We start from the raw sequence: 21,958 nt of genomic DNA, 5'->3' as shown, positions 1-21,958 counted from the left end.
CACGATTTTCAAGTTAGTTATTTTACCAGGATAAGTAAAAATTATATTTGTGATTCTATAAAAACATGTTTAAAGGCCAACATACTACTTTCTAACACCCACCAACTCTATTAATGAGAAAAGTAGCTGGTTAAAATCTCAACAAACAAGTTGATTACCAATTACCTACAAAATCAGGCAGCTAATTTTATCAAAATACATTAAGATGCTGAAAAAATGGTAAGTAGTCTATAATGAGGAATCTTAAGACATAACAACAGTAGCTAACAATTACTGGACACTTACTATGTGCCAGGCACTGTTCTAAGAATTTTATATGAAGTTAATTTAAATAACTTGCCCAATATAACAAAACCAGCTTGCCACAGGATGATGTGGGATTCAAACCCAGGTAGTCTGGCTCCAGAGCAGTATGTAATTTAAAACTGTTTAGTCAATAACTGATCAAAGCTTTAAAAAATATAATTTACAGTTGACCTTTTTTGAACTGCATGGGTCCACTTACACACCGATTTTTTTTCAATAAATATAGTACTTGCATTTTTATTTTACAGATTTTTAAATTAACTAAGCGTGGGGAAAGGTTTGTGTTCAATCAGAGGTCACAATATGTAGAATCAAAAGAACTAGGGTTTGAGTCCTGATTCTACCCAAACTGTTTCAACTAACCACCCCTGGGTGAGTCATTTATCAATTCCTTTGTTTTTGAGGCAGAAAAGGCAGCAAGTGGATTTTTGGCAACCCTAATCCCCACGCTGTTCAAGGATCAACCGTACTAACACACAGAGAAAAACAAATGCATGGTAAAAATTCTTTCTGGCAGATTAGTATACTACTTTCCTCTATAAAAGATGCTGAAAACTAGAACCCTATTTACTTTCTTAACTCTCCCAGCTAATTTACCTTTATTTGTAAACAAAGTTCTTCCAAAGGCGTTCTCAAAATTTCTGGCAGTTGATAGTCATCTAGAAGGCTTGCTCTAAGACCATTATACAGATGATAGCAATGACCAGGTTGAACTCTTAAAAAAAAAGGGGCGGGGGGTGTATTATCAGTGACTTTTTAGAACTCCAGAGAAAAGACTAGGCAGGGGAAGTAGTCAATATTTCTTTCAAGCCACACCATAACTAATTTACTTATTATTTCATTTTTATTAATCACATATTCCTTCTCCCCACCTGTTTTGAATAAGCTTAAATCCATTAACCCTAAGTCCTAGTTCTAAAAGATACAGGATTGCCTCCCCCTACCAATAATTTGGTTCCCTGTTTCTATCTTACAGATTCCAGACTTCTATTCACAATAACAGCAGTATACATAGGTTAATCTCTTTGGGCCTTGTGAGCATTTTATGTAACAAATCCCGGTATTATGTTAACCTGTCTATATTATTTTAAAAGCTTTTAGGTATGTGCTATTTATTGAGTTCTCAGAGGGATGTTAGAAATGGTTATTGTTTGCACCTAGTGACCTTAATGATACTATTCTTTGTACAATGTTAAGGACAGATATGAAGAGGTTAATGAATTCATTCATCTTCAAGCAGAATAAAATATTTCTGTAGGCGCTTGCTGTTAAAGGAGGGGGAGGCCCTTTCCTATAGGAATAAATTAATTCTAAAAATCTTACCTATTTCTGTCATGAGTCTACCAAGACCCATTATCTAGTATATTACATGTCTGCAGAAACTAAAAGTAAGAGGGTCTCCGCTGAGGACCACGTAGTTAATATAGTTTGCTCTGGCCTCCAACATAATTATCAATCTAATTAGCTTTGCTAAAGGAATTTATATCTAGAGAGTCCACAAGGGACTATGTTCCATTTGAATTAAACACTGTGTGTATATATATACATATATACGTATAACCGAAATCAGTTTGCTGTACACCAGAAAATAACACACCACTGTAAACCAACTATACTTCAATTAGGAAAAAAAACCCACTGTAATTCCACAGTTAACCTTCACCAGGATAGTGGGGATGAAGAATTAGATAAAATGTAATACTTCATTTACTCTATTTCCATAACTGTTCTCATGGATCAAATCTAAGGCCTAGTGTGCCTATTGTGTTTACTATTCATTTATAAAAGTGTGCCAAAACCCATTCACCACAGTGAATACTTTTTGAATCAGTATCCAGTAATGACAGGTCTGCATGGGAAAACTCTAATCCTGCTAGGTCCCCAATCAAGGTATGCCCTGGTTAACTGATTAGAAGGTACACTTCGTGAATTAAGCCGTGACTATGCTCAACAGCACCAAATGCATAATCTAATAAACCACCTGGAAGTCAAGTTATACTGGGATAATCAGCAAAGATCATAGCAAGTGAGTCAGAGCTTTAAAGATACAGTACAAACTTAAAGGACTGATAAAATGGTCTGTAAAATTTTCTTTCAACTCTCCTTTCTTTACTTAAGGCAGTGTTTGAAGATTAATAGGAATCTTTTTATTCTACATGTAAGAGGCAAAATAAAAACTCTCTTCTAAAACTCCAGACATGATTCTACTACTCATATGAGTAAGAGTGTAAAAATACTGTGAAGTATGCATTACAACAAATAATAAGTGCAATTATTTGTGTTAAAGGCAAATCTTTTCTCCTACCATTAAAACAGAGATATTTCTATTTCTTCTGTTATCACCACATCAGTGGGGAAAAGGTATTTTCCCTGTGCTTTCATCGGTAACTGATAGTGAAAACCCAGCACAGCTGTGAAGTATACTCATGAGGAGCACAGACTGTGGAGCCAGACTGCCTGGCTTCAAATCCTGGCTCTGCTACTTACAAAACTGTGTGACTTTGGACAGATGACTTAATTTCTTTGTACCTTAATTTCTTTACCCTTAAAATAGAGATAATAACCTATACTTCATAGCATTGTGGTAAGGATTAAGCAAGTTAATGTATATAAAGTATCCATGAGATGATCTGACATTCAAATATTATTAATAGCTATCATTATTAGTAATATATGCTTTTTAAAAAGAAACACAATTATAAGTAATATAGCGAATAACATAAAGAATATTAATTTTAATTAAGCAGACTGAGGAATGAGAGGTAGAAATATCATAAAATAGAAAACTTGGTAGGATAGTTTTTCCAAAGCAACTATGATTAAAACAACTTTCCCATTTAAAAACGTGCTGCAGTTAGTTTTAAAAAATATGAAAGGTAACTGTCCTAAATAAATATTTTTAAATGCCACCAACACATTTTGCTACACAAAATTTTTTTGTTTTTAAGGCTTCATTCAAAGGTCCCATCTTACCTTCCAGCTCGACCTTTCCTTTGTTTAGCATTAGCTTTACTAACCCACTCAGCAGACATTGTACTGATGTTGTTCTGTGTGTCAAAGTGTGTCTCCTTTATTTTTCCTCCATCTATTACATAAACTACATCATCTATGGTAATGCTGTTTAGAAAATAAATATTTAAAAAATGTTAAAAACACATGAAAAATACATTAACCGATAACAGGCCTACAAACAGGGATTTTAAAGCATTTTTTATTAAATCAATTTGATTTTTAGCAGTTCTGGATTTTCACCACTCCTCCCAGTTACCAACATAAGGGGGATCAAGCACCAAATCACAGGCAGCATCAGCAGCTTCAGTGGCAGCACATAGGGCCAATCTTACAGATCATGTGCTAAATTCTTATTTGCCTACAGCCAAACTTCACAACTTGCCTGAGGACTTTTGTACCTAGCTTTATGAGCCCTCCAGTTCCATGATTTAATATCAGTTTCCACAGAACGATCTGTTCCAGCTACCATACTGGTATAGTAGTACCTCCAAGGGAATACAATATATTTTAAATGCTGTATATAACTAATTACCAAACTACCGAACAATTCTACTCCCAACCAGAAAAACTGACCTCAGTCCCCATGCTTCTTTAGGAAAGCGTTAAAACAACCACTTAATAGGCTATTTCTAAAGAGGCTAGAACATTAGTATACGCTGAAAAAAACCCCACGAAACCTATGTTCACTACCGTAACTAAATTAAAATAGCTTTACTTTTAAGAAATTACAAAGTATTTTGTAGAAGAAAAAGATTAAAGTATGTTGTTAATTTATGGGGCTCAAAACTAATGTAATCATCAGTAGTTGGTAATTAAAACAATTTTTACCTAGTCTCTGCTATGTTGGTAGCAATTACTATTTTCCGAACACCAGGAGGGGTTCTTTTAAATACCTGTAAGAATAAATACATCAAAATCCCAAAAGTAAACTAATTTCTGATACATCATTCTTGCAAATAGAGGAATTACTTCAGGTACTGTTCATTTTTAGCAATTCTGTGTTCACTGACATATGCATCTAATATTTATAGATATATTTATACGGTATACATCATCTTCAATACCAGAGAATTCTTTTGGTAAACCAAACTGAATCTCCCACAGATGTCAGAACCTTACCACAAACAAGATTTCAATGAAATGTGATAATTTAAATATAGAGATAATTTGAATTTATAGATATTTAAGTAGTATATAAATTACTAATAATATTTAAATATGATAATTTAAAATTTGTTTTTTAACAAATGCTGGCGAGTATAAACGTCTTATTGTACATCAAACTTTTAAGGAAGAGGGACAGAAGTTTAAAGATAAGAATTATGAATTACCCAAAAGTATAAAGGTAAGATCACCAACCAACCAGGCAGATGCCCAATCATCAGAATGAACGTCAGCTGGCTGTGCCACCGTATACTAGCTTTTTGACTGGATTTAAAAAAAAAAATCCCCTTCACATAGCGAATCCTACAATGTCATGATGGCAAGTACCACCTTGGGTGAAAAGCAAAAAAATGCATAAACTTATCCCCTCGTTTATAAAAATGATAATCAATAAAGAAAATGTTGTTTGCCAGTCTAGTCACATATTCTCTAAGAAAGGAATAAATAATTTACAGTGAGGGTGTCAGAGATGGCAGTACCTGCACACTGGATACAATTTTGTCCAATCTTTGGAATCAAAAGTTCTCCTTCCTCTTCTCTTCCCTCAGGTATGCACTCTGTATCTAATCCAGCTGGCTGAGCCTTACTCAGGACTAAGGTACCAGCAGAAAGGATATTAAAAAGCTCTCAATAAAAAATGTCATGATATTTTCTTACAAAGAGTGGAAAAATGGATCCATCTCATTCTACCAGGAACTGCAAACAATAGAAAATCGCCTTGCCTTTGAGAAAGCAGTGTTCATTCTAACTAGAGAAATCCCTGCATCTGACAGAGCCAAAACATCCAAAACCATAATAATACATTATTGAAATCTCATGCCTGCAAATGTACTAATTCTGTTAAATCAAAATTTCAAATATCAAGCTGTACACGTCGATTATTAATTTCTAGGTTGAGTTATTTTTATTGGTATTCACATACCTTTTTCTTTTATTCAGGAAACCCAAACAAGTTCTTGGTAAAACCAATCTTTAATCGTTTCCCTAATGCTGACAAAACTAATTTGATTTGTGGATTAGCCTCTCTTATTCAACTTTTTGTGCAATCATTCCCTGAAGACTTATTTGCAAAGGTTCTCAAAGAAGTATTTTTTTATATGGATTACTATTTGAAAATGTGCATTAAAAAAATAAAAGAAAATAAAACCTACAATAAGCAGTCCTTAAAGCCTGCCGCAGTTTGAAAGATAAATTTAACAACATACCTGTGTCTGGTTAACTGTAGGCATCAGTGAATGTAAGGGTATAATAAGAAACCTGTCTGAAAATTAAAAAGAAAATTAAACTTTAAGACAAATACTTGCAGAAAAGCTCCATCAAAAAATATGGAACAGGGACTTCCCTGGTGGCGCAGTGGTTAAGAATCCGCCCGCCAATGCAGGGCACATGGGTTTGAGCCCTGGTCTGGGAAGATCCCACATGCCGTGGAGCAACTAAGCCCGTGCACCACAACTACTGAGCCTGCGCTCTAGAGCCTGTGAGCCACAACTACTGAAGCCTGCGCACCTAGAGCCTGTGCTCTGCAACAAGAGAAGCCATCGCAACGAGAAGCCCGCATACCGCAAGGAAGAGTAGCCCCTGCTCTCCGCAACTAGAGAAAGCCCACGCGCAATACGAAGACCCAACGCAGCCAATAAATAAATTTATTAAAAAATATATATATATGGAACAATGAATTCAGATGCTAAGCCACCTGATAATCAGACCAACTTTATTCTTTTTATGTTCTTGTTAATATTTTTTTGTTAATTCTAAATTCCTAAAGAATGCTTAAAAAAGTTGGAAGCTCTCTTTTCAAATTATATTAAAAAAATCATTAACTCCATTCCCACCACTAACTGAAGACCAAAGGTTTTGCTTAATATGGATGAATATGTTTGTAGACTTTGGGTAATCCTACTTTAATCATACAAAGAATAAATTTTTAAAGCAAATTACTTACTAAATTTCCATGTCCTACTTAAAAATAATTGAATAGCACTGGTTAAATGTAATACATTCCAAAAGTGACCCACATTAAAAAAAAAATTGTTAGGAATATAAGAAGTTTTAACTTTCAAAATGAAGTTGCTCAAGCCCATTCATGATTATTAGCCAATAGACAGAAAGTTTGATGTAATACAGTAATGGGAAGGATAGAATGTTAAGGAAGCAAGGGTAAATTTCAGTTAGATATAGTTACCAAAGTGCAACCTGACTTACATCTCCAGCAAGAGTGTCCAAATGACCCCTAGATAGCTGTATTTCCCCCAGATAAAGAACTGTTGTTATTCAAAGGAGACATGGTGCTCCCCCATAGACTCTCTATGACCCCTCTGAACTTAAAAAGCAGTAAAATGCTGTCAAACAATTGGTATTGCTAAAAAAGAATGCTCTTAATTACTTGTCTCTGTGACATGATATGAAATACATCAACTCTAAATACTTAACTCGAATTGAACCAAGCCTTCAGATATAACTTCCAGTTTGCAAGGGAACAGAGGTAAGAGAGGATCAAATGAAATGATACCGTAAAGATTCAGACAGTTCCAGAATGTTGCAGACCTAGTCTTTTCCACTATGGGTAAAGTAAGGAGAGGATGGGAGTGATGTTCTAGAACTACAGTAAACAATCTATCAGTCTGACTTTTTCTATAGTCTGAGCAAGCTAGCTGTGAAAGACACTTTAGTGGAAAAAAAATGGGAAAATCTGATTATAGACGATTATCAGATGATGTTAACGATTAGGTATGTTAAATTTTTGAAAGATTTCCTTTAAAAGAAATTAAGCTGGTGGTGGAAGTATAAATTAATACCTCCATCCTTGAGAATAATTCAATTAGAAAGTTAATCAAGTCAATTATAATAATGTATGTTACACCCTTTCCCCCACTCCCCCCAAAATGATCTTCCCTGCATTTTTCTAGAAAAATATATACACATCCATATTTTTAAAAACGAAAAGTAGATCATACAATAGTGTTTATGACGGGGGAAGGAGAGGCCAAAATTGGAAGGTTCAGCCAAAAAAGTATTCCAATTGTTTAAAAAAATAATTTGGTTGTATAGTTCAATCATGGCTATACTTTTTCTATAGAGAAAGATTATCAATGACAAGGAGAAGAGAAAGCAGTATTTCATTAGAGAGGAATCATGGTGATCAGATAAAAATATTTTTCCGGCTAGAGAATAAATAATTCTAATTATAAATAATTTTAAATTATTAATAAATTTTAAATTATTAATAATTACAAATAATTTTAATTATAGAGAATCCTCGAGGGCATTACCATGATGGGATTTAACAAAGAATAAAAAATATTTTAGCCAATAAAATTAGATCAAGATATTTTTTAGTGTTCTGTAAAAATAAAATGTATCAAAAGCACTTCAACAGAGTAAGGTTAGGAAGTATATTCAGAACTATAAAATACTAAATAGAATTTGCTTTGCTAAAGTTAATGACGACTCCTGAAAAAGCTTTAACTGAATTTCATAGGAGAAAAATGTTCCCATGCATTTCTCTAAGATGTAAACATGCTGTTAAACAATCAGAATCACCTAAGGACTTTTTTTTTTAAATTCAGATGTTCAGGTCACATTCTAATATTCTGGGATGTGGGTATCTGCATTTTAATGAAGTGCCATGGGTGACTCTGCTGTATAGGCAGCTGAGAAATAGTGGACTAACGGATAAATTCAAACTTCTGCCCAACTAAATGCAGAAGTGAGTGAAAAACAAAAACTTCAAAGCTAACATCTTAACTTTATGAACTCAATTTTATTAGGCAAATTTAGGAAGAGAGGAAAAATAGTCTCACCATAACACTAAATAAGGAACTTCACTACGTACCTACCATCTTCATCTCTGACGTAGAACTTCCAAGAAAAAAAAAAAAAAGAAAAAAGTAAGATCCAACTTTTGAAAAAACCCAACCTGGACTAAGACCACCAAGCTCAAATGAAAGAAAATAACCAGGCTACATATGATTCAAGTACCACTCTTGGAATTACAATAAAATGCATTTCTATAATACCTGATTTAAACATCACTTGTGACATCAAGAGATCATGTAAAGTGCTGATATTGTCCCAACCTGGTAGAAAGACCAATATTGCACCATCCTATATGGAGGGGAAAGAACCATTACAAAGGATCACATAACAAAATACACTAAGTACAATTCTGTGCACAATTAAGTCTTCATTAAAATTATACTAGCTCAAGATAACTTTAGTTACCAATTATAACTAAAGAACATAAGTTCACTTTTTAAAAATAGGATTTATAATCCAGACATTTCACTTGTTTAGTCTTTTCTTCCAACAGGTCAAATGCCTAAATCTTTGGTATTTTGAAATTCCTATTTCTGGTGTCAAAAGCCATTTCTTCTATAGGTTATTATTTTTTTTATAGCATTTAAGAAAATTTTTTTCATGGCCTTGATACAAAAATAAAATTGAAATTATATTTCAATTTTGAAACTTAAAAACAAAACTAACCTCTTCTTCCAAAACAATGTATCGAATAAGGGCAGCAATCAAATTCAGATCAACTTTATCATCATCCATCATTCCTATAACATCTATAGTGCTTGGAGAATACCTGTCAAAGTCAAATAGAAAGCCATGAAATACTTGATAGTTTCCTGAAGTTTAACTTGCTATAAAATCTTATAATTAACTCAATCTGCAAATGGGAAAACATAATCAATAAATAGGAAAGAATTACTGGGATTATGATAGTGTTTACAAGTCAAATCAGTATTCAGCTAGAATGAGACTTGCAATGCTATCCTTAAATGCGTACGAAATCAAGACAATCCTGCTTTTTGTTTTAGTCATTTAGCCACCATGTTCACTTTCAAACAAAACAGACTTACCTTTTTCGCAATTCCCTTACATAACCTGGCCAGCGTTCTTTATAGATTGCTTCTTTTTCTTCTTTTTCTTGTCTATTTACATGCCCTTGCATGAAACCCCTCTTAAACTGGGATCTGTGTTCTTTTTGTTCTGGAACATATCTAAAATAAAAACATTCTTAAATAGCTTCACTTTTTTGAAACTCTGGTTTTAGCTAATATTCAATATCTCTATTTTACATTTAGGATTTTAAAAAGAAACTTTAAAGAACATCTTCACTATCCTTTCTAGTGAATGCTAGTTAAACATAAATTTACTGCCAAGTATTAACATATAAAATGACATTTTAGATAAAAATCATTCTTCTCTATCAAAGTATATAAACTTCTAGATCATCTTCAGCAATAAAAATTTAAAAATAACTAGAGTAACTTCCATCTTTAAGTTTGAATTTGCTTTTAAATCAAAAGTTAACATTAATGTAAGTCTAAAATAAGTTAATGATTGCCTAGAAGACTCAGATTTTGAATATAGGAGGTTTCCAAACCTGAGTGCACATAAGAATCCCCTGGGGAGTTTGTAAAATAGACTCCTATATCCTATATTGTGATTTGGATTCAGTAGGTCTGGCTGGGGTCTGCTAATCCAGGAATTTTAATTAGTGCCCCAGGAGATTCAGACAGTGTAGAGATCTACAGACCCATGCTTGAGAACTACTTAGTTCTGCTCAGTCTCACAGACATAGTAACAGCAGAGCGAGAATCAGCATTCCAATCTCTTACGTGTCAGTCCAGTGCTATGCTTTGACGCCACCATGCTGCAGTGACTGCTAAAAACAGAGGGCACATCTGCCCAAGAATGTCACCTACCATAAGTGGGTTCTCAGAGGCATGGGAGTAGAGAGGGACAAAGAAAAATGAACCTACACTTTAACCCCAAAGCCCCTCAGAGTTCACCTGGAGGAGAGCATCTAGATGGAATGGGGGATTTGGAGCATGGGCTTCGTGAGTCAGACAGAATGGGACTGATGTCCTTGCTCTGCCATTGACTAGCTGTGTGACCTTGGGCAAGGTATAAACCTCTGGTCTTTAGTTTCCTTATTTGAGAGACGAATACTCTTTTAACAGTATTGTATGAGAATTAAAAAAACAAAAGTGATAAAGCACAGTGCCTGACACATAGCAGACACCCCAAAAGTATTAATCAATCCCCTTCCCTATTCAGTACCTGTGACCCAGGATTCCCCTAAGTCTTCGATACATATAGAGGCACCAACGTGAGGTAGGACAACCTGAGACAGAGATTAGTCTAGTCAGCAGGATGGACCCACAGTTGGCTCCCTTCCCAGCAATTCCAAAAACAGAGGTAACCTTTAACCCCCCTCCCCAAGAACCCAATCACAACCCTCCGTAACACCTCACCTACTTTCTTCCTTACTTCCCTGTAGTGCAGCTCTTCTTCTGGGAAAGGAACAGCTGGGGCCTCTGCTGAAAACTTCTATCCAATGACCACCCTACTTCACCTCCCCTCTTAGGCTGGCTAAAGAATGACAAGTGCACAGATACCATCCTTTTGCTTCAAGAGACTCCCCTTCGCTACCATTCCTTGTACATTCCCTGCCTTATGGGGACCTTAAGAAAGCAATCCATCTTTATGTAATTTTAGATTACTGATCCCTGGAACTTTGTTTTTATTGTCAAGCTGTTGCCTATTATTATCTTAGAAAACAACTGGTAAATGTGCTATGGTAGGAAATGGGACACATGGTAGAAAGTGGAATTGCGGAGGGAGAGCATAAAAATGTATAAGCATTGATGATAAAACCAGAGCATGGAAGACCAACATACACTTTCACTTTCATATGTTCCTCCCTGACATACAAACTTCCCTCTTTGCTACACTGATTTCACTACTTTCCTGACTTATCCAGCCTATCCCTGCTTTATAAACTCATTTCCAATGTACTCTCACTTCCCCAGAACAGGTCAATCACACCTTAGAGTAATAGCTTGTATGTCTCCCTATCTAGATATAAGTTCTGAGGGTGTGTAATGAGTCTTTCACTTGTTTTATGCTCAGATCTTAGTGCACAGTGCAAGCCATAAAGTTTAAAAAATATCTGTTAAATAAAGTCCACTCAAAAGCTGACTTTTCTCCATGTGAAATATGCAGCAGGATCTTTGTTCTCACCTTCCCACTATCACTTCCTGATTTTCTCCTTTAACAAGTAAGCTGTGGAATCTTGAAAAAAAATCTCAGCACAAATGTTTCTACATCTGTCCATATATTTTTCAGATGTTTACTACAGGCCAGGCACTATGCTATGCACTAGTCACAAAGATGAACAGGACAAAATCCTCGACCTTGAAAATTTGAAATCTAGTGCAAGAGGCAAATATAAAAAGATACATTACATGGCAATAAGTGTTACAAGAGATATGATAGAAGTGCTCTGGGAGTCTTGTTGAGAAGGTAACTCACTCTGTGAGAGGTATCAGAGAATGCTTAATGGGCAATGAAGCTGGAATTTGTTCTTACATAACAGTTTATAGATGAAAAGATGAAGAAGGTGGCAAACGTAGCTCTAAAAGGAGGAAATAGCACATAACAAAGCATAAAGTCATGAAAGGGCACAAGATGGCAGACTAGAGAATAGTGCATTTAGGATGGGCAGACCATGGGATGCATGAGGCTAGAAAGAGAGGACAGGGCCAGACTGTAAAAGAGCCTTGGGGTGACAGGCTAAGGAACTGGAACCTGATCCTACGGGGCTGTGCTTTCCCAGCCCTTCCTCATCAAGGAATACTAACATAATTTTGTACGGCTCCTCGAGAAGCCTGCTAGCAGCTAATGACCAGTGCTGAGGGGATCAATAACTTGGGCCTACCAGCTGAGGTGCTCTGCTACAGGCCACGACACACCAATAAAGGTTCCTCAATCAGTTTTCAAAAAGAAATCTAAGGGGCATGCCCTGGGGGAGAAAGCTCCCATGACCAGATTTGTTTGGAAAATAGATGGCAGCAGTTGTAAGAGTGAAGACCACAGTGCCAAGAGAGGAACTATTATATTAACACAGGAGAGATAATAAGGACCTTAAGTAGAAGAAATAAAAATGAGAAGGTATGTTGAAGGAGAAAGCTCTCAGGGTTTTTGAGGGGCAGAGTGGGATGGCATATAGAATGACTTAGAGTAGTTTGGTTACTGAGCATGTAAAGCAGTTAACATATCCTGGTATATAACTGCTTGATAAACACCAGCTCTTTTGATTTACAGCTTAGACAACTGGGTGGAGGATAACAGGAGTAACCATTATAATAAGGCATACTAAGCAACACAGACTGCTTTAATTTTTTGGTGGAAGCATGGCGGGAATCAAATATAAGATCATGATTTTTGTTTGAAAAATGTGGGGTTCAAGAAATCTGTGGTACTGCAATGCTGTTGAGTATAGAGTTAGATAAGTTTAGAATTCAGGAAGAGCTTCAGTTCTGAAGCTGTAGTTCTGCAAGCTACTGGAAAATAGTTCTGAAAATTTGGAACTATGGTCATGGAAAAAAGATTTAACAGTGAAATAAAAGGCTGAGAAAAGTATAAGTGAGAACTCTAGGGGGAAATCATATTTAAAGGGTGGGGAATAGAAGCCAGCAAAAGAGAATGAATACCAGGTAGGAGAACCAGAAGAGAGGTTCAGTGCTAAAGACAGAGTTCCCAAACTTTACTGCCCAGGGGTCCTTAAACAACACTGACACTTAGCTACCAGCCTAGACTCTGTAATATAATTACAGTATGAAGTGTGAATGTGGGTTTTAAAAAGCTCCAGGTCATTTTAATGTGCAACCAAGTTTGGGAATCCCTGATTTAAGGAAAAACAATGTTTTAGAGATGAGTTTGAAACAGTTTTAAGGGTGAGTTTCTGAGACTGAAGTTTGACAAAATGGTGACATGTTAGTATTTTTAATCTCTTTTAGTTCCTAATATTTACTTACCTTGTTTTTTCAATTATATCTTCCAAAAGATACTCCACAACCGGAAAAGTAAAACCAGGTATATGTATCATTGGACAGTTACCTATCATGGTAGATAAAACATAAATCTGTACTTGAATGTTCAAAAAAAACCCCAAAAATAACTCAACAGACTGTAAATAGGACAATGACTCCATTAGTTTTAACTTCAGAAAGTGGTCCTGACACTTTTACAGCTCTACCTTATTTTTCCATATCTAATTTAATAAAATCAGCAGTCTAGTGTTCACTCAGTACCGATTTACTGTTACCAAACTGTACACACATCTCACAGTTCTACAAAGTAACCCAGAATACCAAAAAATAGAGTATTTTAAGTTGGATTCAAGACCTATTAAGTCTACTTCTCTTCATCATTAGCCAAGATGGTGCCACCAGAACCTAAGTTTTAGTGAAATCTACATGAGAAACGTAACCCCTGTGGTATCCAGAATTATGGAAAGAAGAAACGTAGTTAAAGCAAGACCTGACCAAATATTAAACTGTTGCTTACTATTTTAGAATCATTAGTTAAAAAATAAGTCTTAGTATTGTTATTTAAATGCTATTTAGGGTTTTTGTATCGAACAAAATAAACCATATACACTGTAAACAAAGGCCAACACTGTAGACACATATCAAAGTATCTGAGGTGGCACCAAACTTTGCCTCTGACTTGCATAAGTTTACTCAAAGTTAGTTCCGGATTTCTCATCAAAAAGGACTGAGACAGAGACAAAGACAAAGTATAATATGCTCAACTAATCTCACAAGGCTTTGAGGGTCAACCGGGCTGAATATAAACACATTATAGTTCTATTCCATTTTAATTCCCTTTTCTCCTTGCCCCAACAATTTAAGCAGGAGACAGTAAGGCATAACTTTAAAAGAATGTACTCTGCAGCTAGTCAAATTTAGTTTCTTTTTTTATATTTTGGCCACTCTGTGCAGCTTGTGGGATCTTAGTTCCCTGACCAGGGACTGAACCCAGGCCCCAGAAGTGAAAGCACTGAGTCCTAACGGCTGGACTGCCAGGGAATTCCCTCAAATTTAGTTTCAAATCATCTTGACTCTCTGTTAAGTATGCAACCTTGGGTAAGCTACTTAACTACTCTGAGGCTGTTTCCTTATCTGTAAAAATAAGAATAGCACCTACTTCACAAGGTATTATGAGGACTGATGAAGACATGCCAAATACACTACCTGGCACATTGAAGGTATTCCACAGTGGTTGCTAGTTATTACTGTTATTAGCAAACTGCCACCCTAGCCTGTGATATTACATAAAAGCCACAGAAGAATCACAAAAAGTTTATAAAATTACTCAAATCTGTGGTTTGACTTCATTGATGTCACCTTAATTATCTGGTGGAAGCACCAAAAGGCTACATGTCTTCACTATAAGAACAGAGATGATGCCACATTTTTAAAAAACAGGCCCAATTTCTCTGTGAGACTAGAGGGTAGATGAATATTCAAATAAAATGAACTGCTAAACATTTATTTTGACTACTCTGTACCTAGCACTATATTAGTTTTCTTTAGAAAACTGTTTCTAAATTCAATGGCTTTGTGATAACTTTCTAAAGTAACAACCATAAATTTTACTCACCAAAATATTCTGAAAATTTCTCAGCATTCAATGTTGCACTCATCAAAACTATTTTCAGGTCAGGTCGATAATTGAGAAGATCTTTAACAACAGTCATTAAAACATCTGACTGTAGATTTCTCTCATGGATTTCATCAAGCACGATATGACTAACACTGGACAAATGCCTAAAGCAGAAGTGTAAAGTTTGTTACTCAGCACAAAATTCAAAAACAGAATCATTTTACTTTTCCATAAATTAATAAAATCCAATTTCCTAATTACATCTTCTGATAACATTTAACTAAATGTCCTGAGTTGAAACATACTCACGGGTCTGACTGAAGCCACTGAAGGATAATTCCTGTCGTACAATATAAGATAGAACCCTGTTTCCTTGGCAACCGACTGTGAATGAAAGATGAGAGTTAATTCTTGGTTTTCTTTACTAATAAATTACTTAAGTACTACAAAAGTTTAAAAAAATATCTTCAATTTAAAAATTTTTTTTCAGTTTTAATGAAAAACTTCATACTTAAATTTTAGTTACTGGAACCCTTACAATGATACAGTAATGAGACATACTAGCTTCAAGTTCATTATACATTATTTCTGTTATGATACTATGTTAATGATTTCTTTTTAAAAGCAAAAGTGCTACCATTCAGAAAAAGACCAAATATTTAGGGAACTAAACTTCTGTTCAGTGATTAGAAAATCAATTCATTTAAAAAGGTAAATGGAATCTTGACCTGCAGAGAAGGACTAAAGAAATACAGTGGAATGGGATAGGGGGTTAAAGACACAAAACTAAATTCAGTCAGTCAGTGGCTGCATGGTGGTATCAAAATATACAGGAGGTCAACTCCTTTTCAGGGTGAGTGATGGTCTACTAACATATAACCAGGAAAAATGTTATCTTTCTAACCATTCCATAATGTAAAAGACATCTTAAAATGGCAATCCAAATCTGAATTTGGGTTAAAAAAATGATTTTGTGGGTTGCAAGCCTCATATGTTGCAGTTACTTTAAATGTTAATTCTAATAGCAATAATCAGCATAAAAATAGGGGAAAGATCTTTCTTTTGGATCTCTAATTTCAAAGTTTCACTAAAATCTACCTGTAAACAAGTGAACATTCTTTACCTCTGGAGACGAATTTGGTATCCGGTACTATTACCATTGCCACAAGATTCTGCCCTTTCTGCAGCCACTCTCTCTGCAACCTTTAATTAAAATAAAGTACAGTTACAAAGAAAACATCTCCTTTACAGTAAATATCGTGAACGCCTATGAAAATCTGGTTGCTGAAACACTATCCATTAGATTTTCAGAATTAAAAAAATAGAAACAGATATTAAAATCTGAGGTATCTACAATTGTGTCCCTTAAGAGCTGAAGACTACCTGCTTCTTATGTTTACTTATCATTTCCTCTGAAATTCTCCCTCATAACTATTTTCAAAGCAACTTTCTATAAATCCTCTGTCTTTTTTAAAAAAAGTTGGAAATCGTAATCTAAACTTGTAAAACTTGTATATAATTTGAGGGTAAACATACGTTGATACTATTTTTCATTTGTTTCTTTTTCGTAGAGATTGGTAGGCTTAACTTCTAGTTCTTGGTTATGTTCTTAAAGTTATGGCTGCCAAAGATAAGCTCTAGACAGATGAAATCTTATAATCCAACACTGATTTGTAGAACTAAAAGTAACCAACAGTCATCTAGTGACAGAACAGTGATTTATGAGGTTAGAAATAGAAAATGACATGATTAGTTTTTAAGAAATAATACTTCAGAAGGAAAAGTTTTCAATCGTTCTATCCCATATAAACTGACTTGGACCATTACTTCACTTTCTGCTACTGATTAAACTGCCCATTCAAATACCAACGGATCTTAGAAAAATAAGCAAAGAAATAACCTAATTTGCATTTCTCCTTACTGTCAATATATACACTCATATATTAGTGAAAATGATAAGATTAGATTGTTAACTTAAGGCAGGCTATATAACAGCGTTATGACAAAAATGGCTTACTTTTCACCATTCTATGAACCTATGCCATTTCTAGGAATATCGTCCTCCCATAAAGACTGCTGCTTTACTTTTTTAAAAATAGTATCTTAGAAACCATAGTTTAAAACGTATATAGTAGCTCCTACAAAACAATGCTATAATTGGTAATGCAGTTCCTGACCAGATTCTGTATTAAATGACTTAGAGATGTAATAAATAGTACTATCATAAAACCAAATACAAACATAAATCTTCGTAATTTAAATTTACACACAGAATTCCATAACACTGAAGTAAATGTACTATATACAATGAATGTTGTAAGAAACCCCAAACATTTTTAAAGAACATATAACTCATATATTTAACTAGGTCATCTAACTAAACACAAAAAATGTTATTTGTAATAAACATGTACTTATACCTGCTTAATGATAAACCTGAAACAATGCCTTATTTTTTTATGATAAATTCCCTCTTACTGAATTGCATTAAAACGTCAGAAATACAGCTACCGCCACTCAGTGTACTTATATACTGAAAAAAACAATCAGAGAGTGCCGAAAATAATATTGAATGAATCAGGGAGTAAAATGTAAAGCATCTAATGATGCAGATTATTTGAAGCTCCTAATCAATTCTATAAACATGATCAATTTTTTGTTCTTTTACTTTTATACTGAAAATTGTCTGGATCTTTAATTTATCTTGACTCCTAAACATCTATTATCACTAACAGAGAGAGGTTAATTTTTTGGGCTTTACTACCAAATACTTGTTAACCAAATTTTGCTTTTATAGCAACATATCTTAAACCTAATAAAAAATCACCCCAACCTTCAAAATCAGTAAGTTCTAGCAGGACTACATAGGAGAACAGAAAACAAAGTGGGGAATTTTAAAAAGTGAGAGATTACTTACTGAAATGGCACTAATTCTTCTTGGCTGAGTACAAACTATCCTGCATGCAGATCCTTTTCCTCTTTCAATGTAGTTATCCAAAATGAACTGAGTAACTTGAGTGGTTTTTCCACAACCAGTTTCACCACTTACTACTGTTACCTGATGGTTATCGATCATATTTACCAATTCCTATTTCAAAAGGGAAAATAAGTGAAGAACATCACATGTTGACTAAGTCTGAAAAGATAGTTACCAAAATCCTACCAAACTGAAGGTAATTGTTTTTAACAAGCATATTAATACTTTTAAAATTCTGTTATATGCAATGCTGGCAGTTTGGATATCTGGATCTACCAGTTTTCAAGAGATAAGAAGCACCAAATTATAAAAAGAACAGAGCCATGGCTCTGTTAATGAAAAACACACTGACAAGAACAAGAAGAGACAGGTTATAAACCCATACATAAGAATTAACATAAATTAAAAAGAATGGTGACATGTGGGGCTACTGAGTACAAGGCAAATCCCCTGATACCTAAAAAACTACTAGGAACATTAAGGATTTATATCATAAATCATAAATATGGCTTTGTCTGCAGGACAAGTTTTGTATACTGTTTTCAAGAACAAGGAAGAGTATAATTTAAGACGACTCCCTTTCAAATAATTAAAATAAAGACAAGTTTTAAATACCTAAATCAAATGACTAAAATTCAGATATCTAGAAAACTGCCTACTTGGGAAAGATCTTCTTTCTTTTAAGGTTTAGATAAACACGAGTATTTTTTTTTTTTTTTTTTGCGGTATGCGGGCCTCTCACTGTTGTGGCCTCTCCCGTCGTGGAGCACAGGCTCCGGACGCACAGGCCCAGCGGCCATGGCTCACGGGCCCAGCTGCTCCGCGGCATGTGGGATCTTCCCGGACCGGGGCACGAACCCACGTCCCCTGCATCGGCAGGAGGACTCTCAACCACTGCGCCACCAGGGAAGCCCCAACACGAGTATTTTTAAAGTAATATTCACCATACTAACAAAACCATCCCACTACTTCAAAGGGGTGTCATGAGGTATCTTTATCTATGAAACAATCTAACATGAAAACCCACCATTTAAAAATTTCTTATCTATTCTACCACCTCATATATATCAGAACAGGTTCCAAGTTTGAACACTGAAATTACAGGTGGCAAGTACTGAGAAGTAGAATGTGATTCATTCATTCAACAAATATTTACCGGGGGTCTACAGAATGTTAGGCACTGTTCTGAGTCAAGAGGTACATAGTGAACAAAACAGACTCTGTCCTCAAGAACTTACACTGCTAGGAGGGGAAGATACACATGTCAGGTGGTAGTAAGTGCTATAAAAAGGAAAGAAAAATAAAGGAAGGTTGAGAAGTCAGAGAAGGATAGGAGACTATATTATTCTACACAGGATGATTGTATAAGGAAACATAATAAGTTAATTAAAGCACTGTATTTTCAGCAGTGCCCCAATTTTAATTAAAATATTTGATCTCAAATTAAGAGCAAGGGTTATTTATCCAAAGCAACTTACAAGTGAAAATTCTATTTTTAAATTCATGGACATATAAATATGAGAAAACTTCAGGAAAATTGTTTCAGAACTGGTTTTTTTTTTTTTTAAGTCCTTCAACAATTCAAAGGAATAAAATGAACTTCCAAGAATATCCTTTAGGGAACGGTTCATTAATTTATATTTCTTCTTGATATAGAGCTTTAAAAAAATGTATTTAAACATTTTGCAAATCAAATTAAATAGTGTATATTTATTTTACCTTTTGCATTCCATATGAAGGCAGCTTTTCCCTGAAATGCTGAAATTAAAAAAAAAGTTTTTAATTTTTTTACAAAAGAAATGTAATCAAATTATAATCCTGGTAAACAGAATATATCATAGATACATATGTTAAGAGTGCAAAAGTATTACCTCACAGCTTATGTGAGGTGTCAAGACTTAAAAAAAAGAATTTTTATAAAAAAGAACTAAGGAACTTAGCAATGAGATTATAAGCTGTCTGAGAACAGGGAATGTCTTATTTAGTCTTTGGTAAACACAGGAGAATGACAGGCATCTAGAAAGTGGAAAATTAATGTTTAAAAAAATTTATAACTGAAAGAAAAATATGGCATATTACCAAGGATTAAAAAATTGAGCTCTTAAACACACCTAAATTCTAGACTTGGTTTTGTTACGAGCTGTGCAACCATAGATACGTCACTTAACCTAAGATTCTTTTTCCTCCTCTGTAACAGACATGCGTAATCTCTTGTACAGGGCTGTTGAGAGGTTCAAATGACGTAGTACATGTGAAGCTTTTACAACAGTGCCTGACCAAAAGGAAGACCACCAACTGTTTTTGTTTTGCACATTTCTTCTAACTTTCTCTGAACTAGATCAATTACTCATCTTCAATAATATTTGAGTTCTGTCCTCCATACAAAGCAGAGACAGTAGCTAACTCTTCTTGTTCCTAAGGGTATAAGACAACTAAAATATTCTGAATTAATACATCTTGAAAACTCCTGTCCCCAAATCATATTTTCACTCAAAAGGCATCAAAGAGCTACACAATTTGGTCCTGGATAACCTCAGCTGATCTGTTCTAATGAGGATATCCAACCTGCAGTGATAGTCAATAGATCCTTTCTTTCCTACAGGAGATGTGATAATCTGCCTTTCTCAAAAATGGCAGTACATATTTGCATATTCAAGACATAGCCCTCAGAATTGCCTCAGTATTTTCTCTTAAAAAAAAAAGTGAACGTTTTATTACATCTCTTTCTAGAATATCCATAAAGCATTCAATTTTATGTTTTAACAGGAAAGGACTTTAAAATATCTTGCCTAGCAGGAAAAGAAAATACTGGAAAAACTCAGGAGAATTTCAGAATTTAAAGACACCTCTGTCTTTAAAGTGTTGGTGAACGTAAGCACATCATATAACTTTTGAGGAATTTAATTTTAACATCTGTAAAACGAAAGAGTTGGATTAGATGTTCTAAAAGAAAAAACTTTACAATTCTAACCACCCTTGTCTCTTATGACATCTCACTAAAATGGCCTAGAAATGTTAAACTTAAGTGTGATTTTTTTTTCATCTGCACTACCATTTCTCAGATATTTCTTCTTGTCACCATATATATAAACTATTGTAGATGAGATAGGCTACTTATGTGTAATTCCATTCCCACTACTTTTCTGTACTATAAGGGGGAAAAAAATTCCCAGAGGATGGCTTGTTGAGCAATCTCACTGATTTATATCAGGCAACTACCTCTAACCATAAATACATTTTTATCAAGTGTCAGAAGAGATGACAAGTAAAAATTTTTTCCCCATCTTGCTTTCCATTACCTGCATTTCAATATACCGAAGGTCAGTTTTTTTCTTTTGTAAATCTTCCAATAATTGTTGGTCTAAAGTTACATCTGGTTCATTTTCTTGCAAGAGATATTCAGAATCGCGGTCAATATATTTGTCCCTGATTCTAAATGGTCTCTTTTCTTGATTTATCAATTTTTTTTCCTGATCCTCAACTTTCTTTACTGAGTTTGGTTTGTTCTCAGCAGGAGCTTCAGTCCCATATCTATTTTGACAAAATAAAAAAATGATAAAGATTGAATGAAGAGCCACTCAAGCCCTGAAACAAAATAATATATGTTGTTTAATGATTTCAAAGTCATCAAAATCAAAAGCCTTTATTCTTTTCTCTAGTAGAGCAATTTGAAAATACTTAGATTCTTATAATGAACTCAATTTTTTTTCCACCCTACAAATAAGACACTGCCAGACAGGTTATTCCTTGTGGTAGTTAAGAAAATAAAAATCCACCCAATAGTAATTCCTCCATTGCAAAGACTCACAGTGTTTCTCTTTATCAAGTTTTCTGAGCCATGTTTTATTTCACAACTTCATTTTCCTGCCACCTTTTCTGAGCTATAAGTGGGATGCTACATTACACAGTCCCAGAGAAACTACTTCTAATTTGCCCCTGATGATACAGTTCCTATGATTTTCCTAAAACAGCAGTAATTTAACTTCTTACAGATCTCCTCCACAAGAAAATTCCAGAAATACAAAGATAATGGGTAGG

The 21,958-nt window shown here is 34.6% G+C and overlaps 1 protein-coding gene across 1 annotated transcript in view; it reads right to left on the bottom strand.

The window, feature by feature from the left end:
• Positions 1–21,958, bottom strand: part of DHX36 (DEAH-box helicase 36) — a 60,732-nt gene that overhangs the window by 17,456 nt on the left and 21,318 nt on the right. Inside the window, exons 3-16 of the mRNA XM_030844636.2 lie at positions 21,220–21,451; positions 19,640–19,678; positions 17,861–18,031; positions 16,067–16,146; positions 15,253–15,327; positions 14,941–15,107; positions 13,311–13,392; positions 9,345–9,485; positions 8,965–9,067; positions 8,499–8,586; positions 5,688–5,743; positions 4,147–4,211; positions 3,280–3,423; positions 904–1,021 (exon numbers count right to left, since the gene is read on the bottom strand). Of these exons, the coding sequence (XP_030700496.1) occupies positions 904–1,021; positions 3,280–3,423; positions 4,147–4,211; positions 5,688–5,743; positions 8,499–8,586; positions 8,965–9,067; positions 9,345–9,485; positions 13,311–13,392; positions 14,941–15,107; positions 15,253–15,327; positions 16,067–16,146; positions 17,861–18,031; positions 19,640–19,678; positions 21,220–21,451 (1,561 nt within the window). The remainder of the gene's footprint in view (positions 1–903; positions 1,022–3,279; positions 3,424–4,146; positions 4,212–5,687; positions 5,744–8,498; positions 8,587–8,964; positions 9,068–9,344; positions 9,486–13,310; positions 13,393–14,940; positions 15,108–15,252; positions 15,328–16,066; positions 16,147–17,860; positions 18,032–19,639; positions 19,679–21,219; positions 21,452–21,958) is intronic.

The sequence above is a fragment of the Globicephala melas genome, chromosome 4 (genome assembly GCF_963455315.2).
Source record: "Globicephala melas chromosome 4, mGloMel1.2, whole genome shotgun sequence".
Taxonomy (NCBI): Eukaryota; Metazoa; Chordata; class Mammalia; order Artiodactyla; family Delphinidae; genus Globicephala; species Globicephala melas.
Note: the sequence above shows the minus strand (reverse complement) of the source record. Positions and strands in the feature narration are given on the sequence as shown.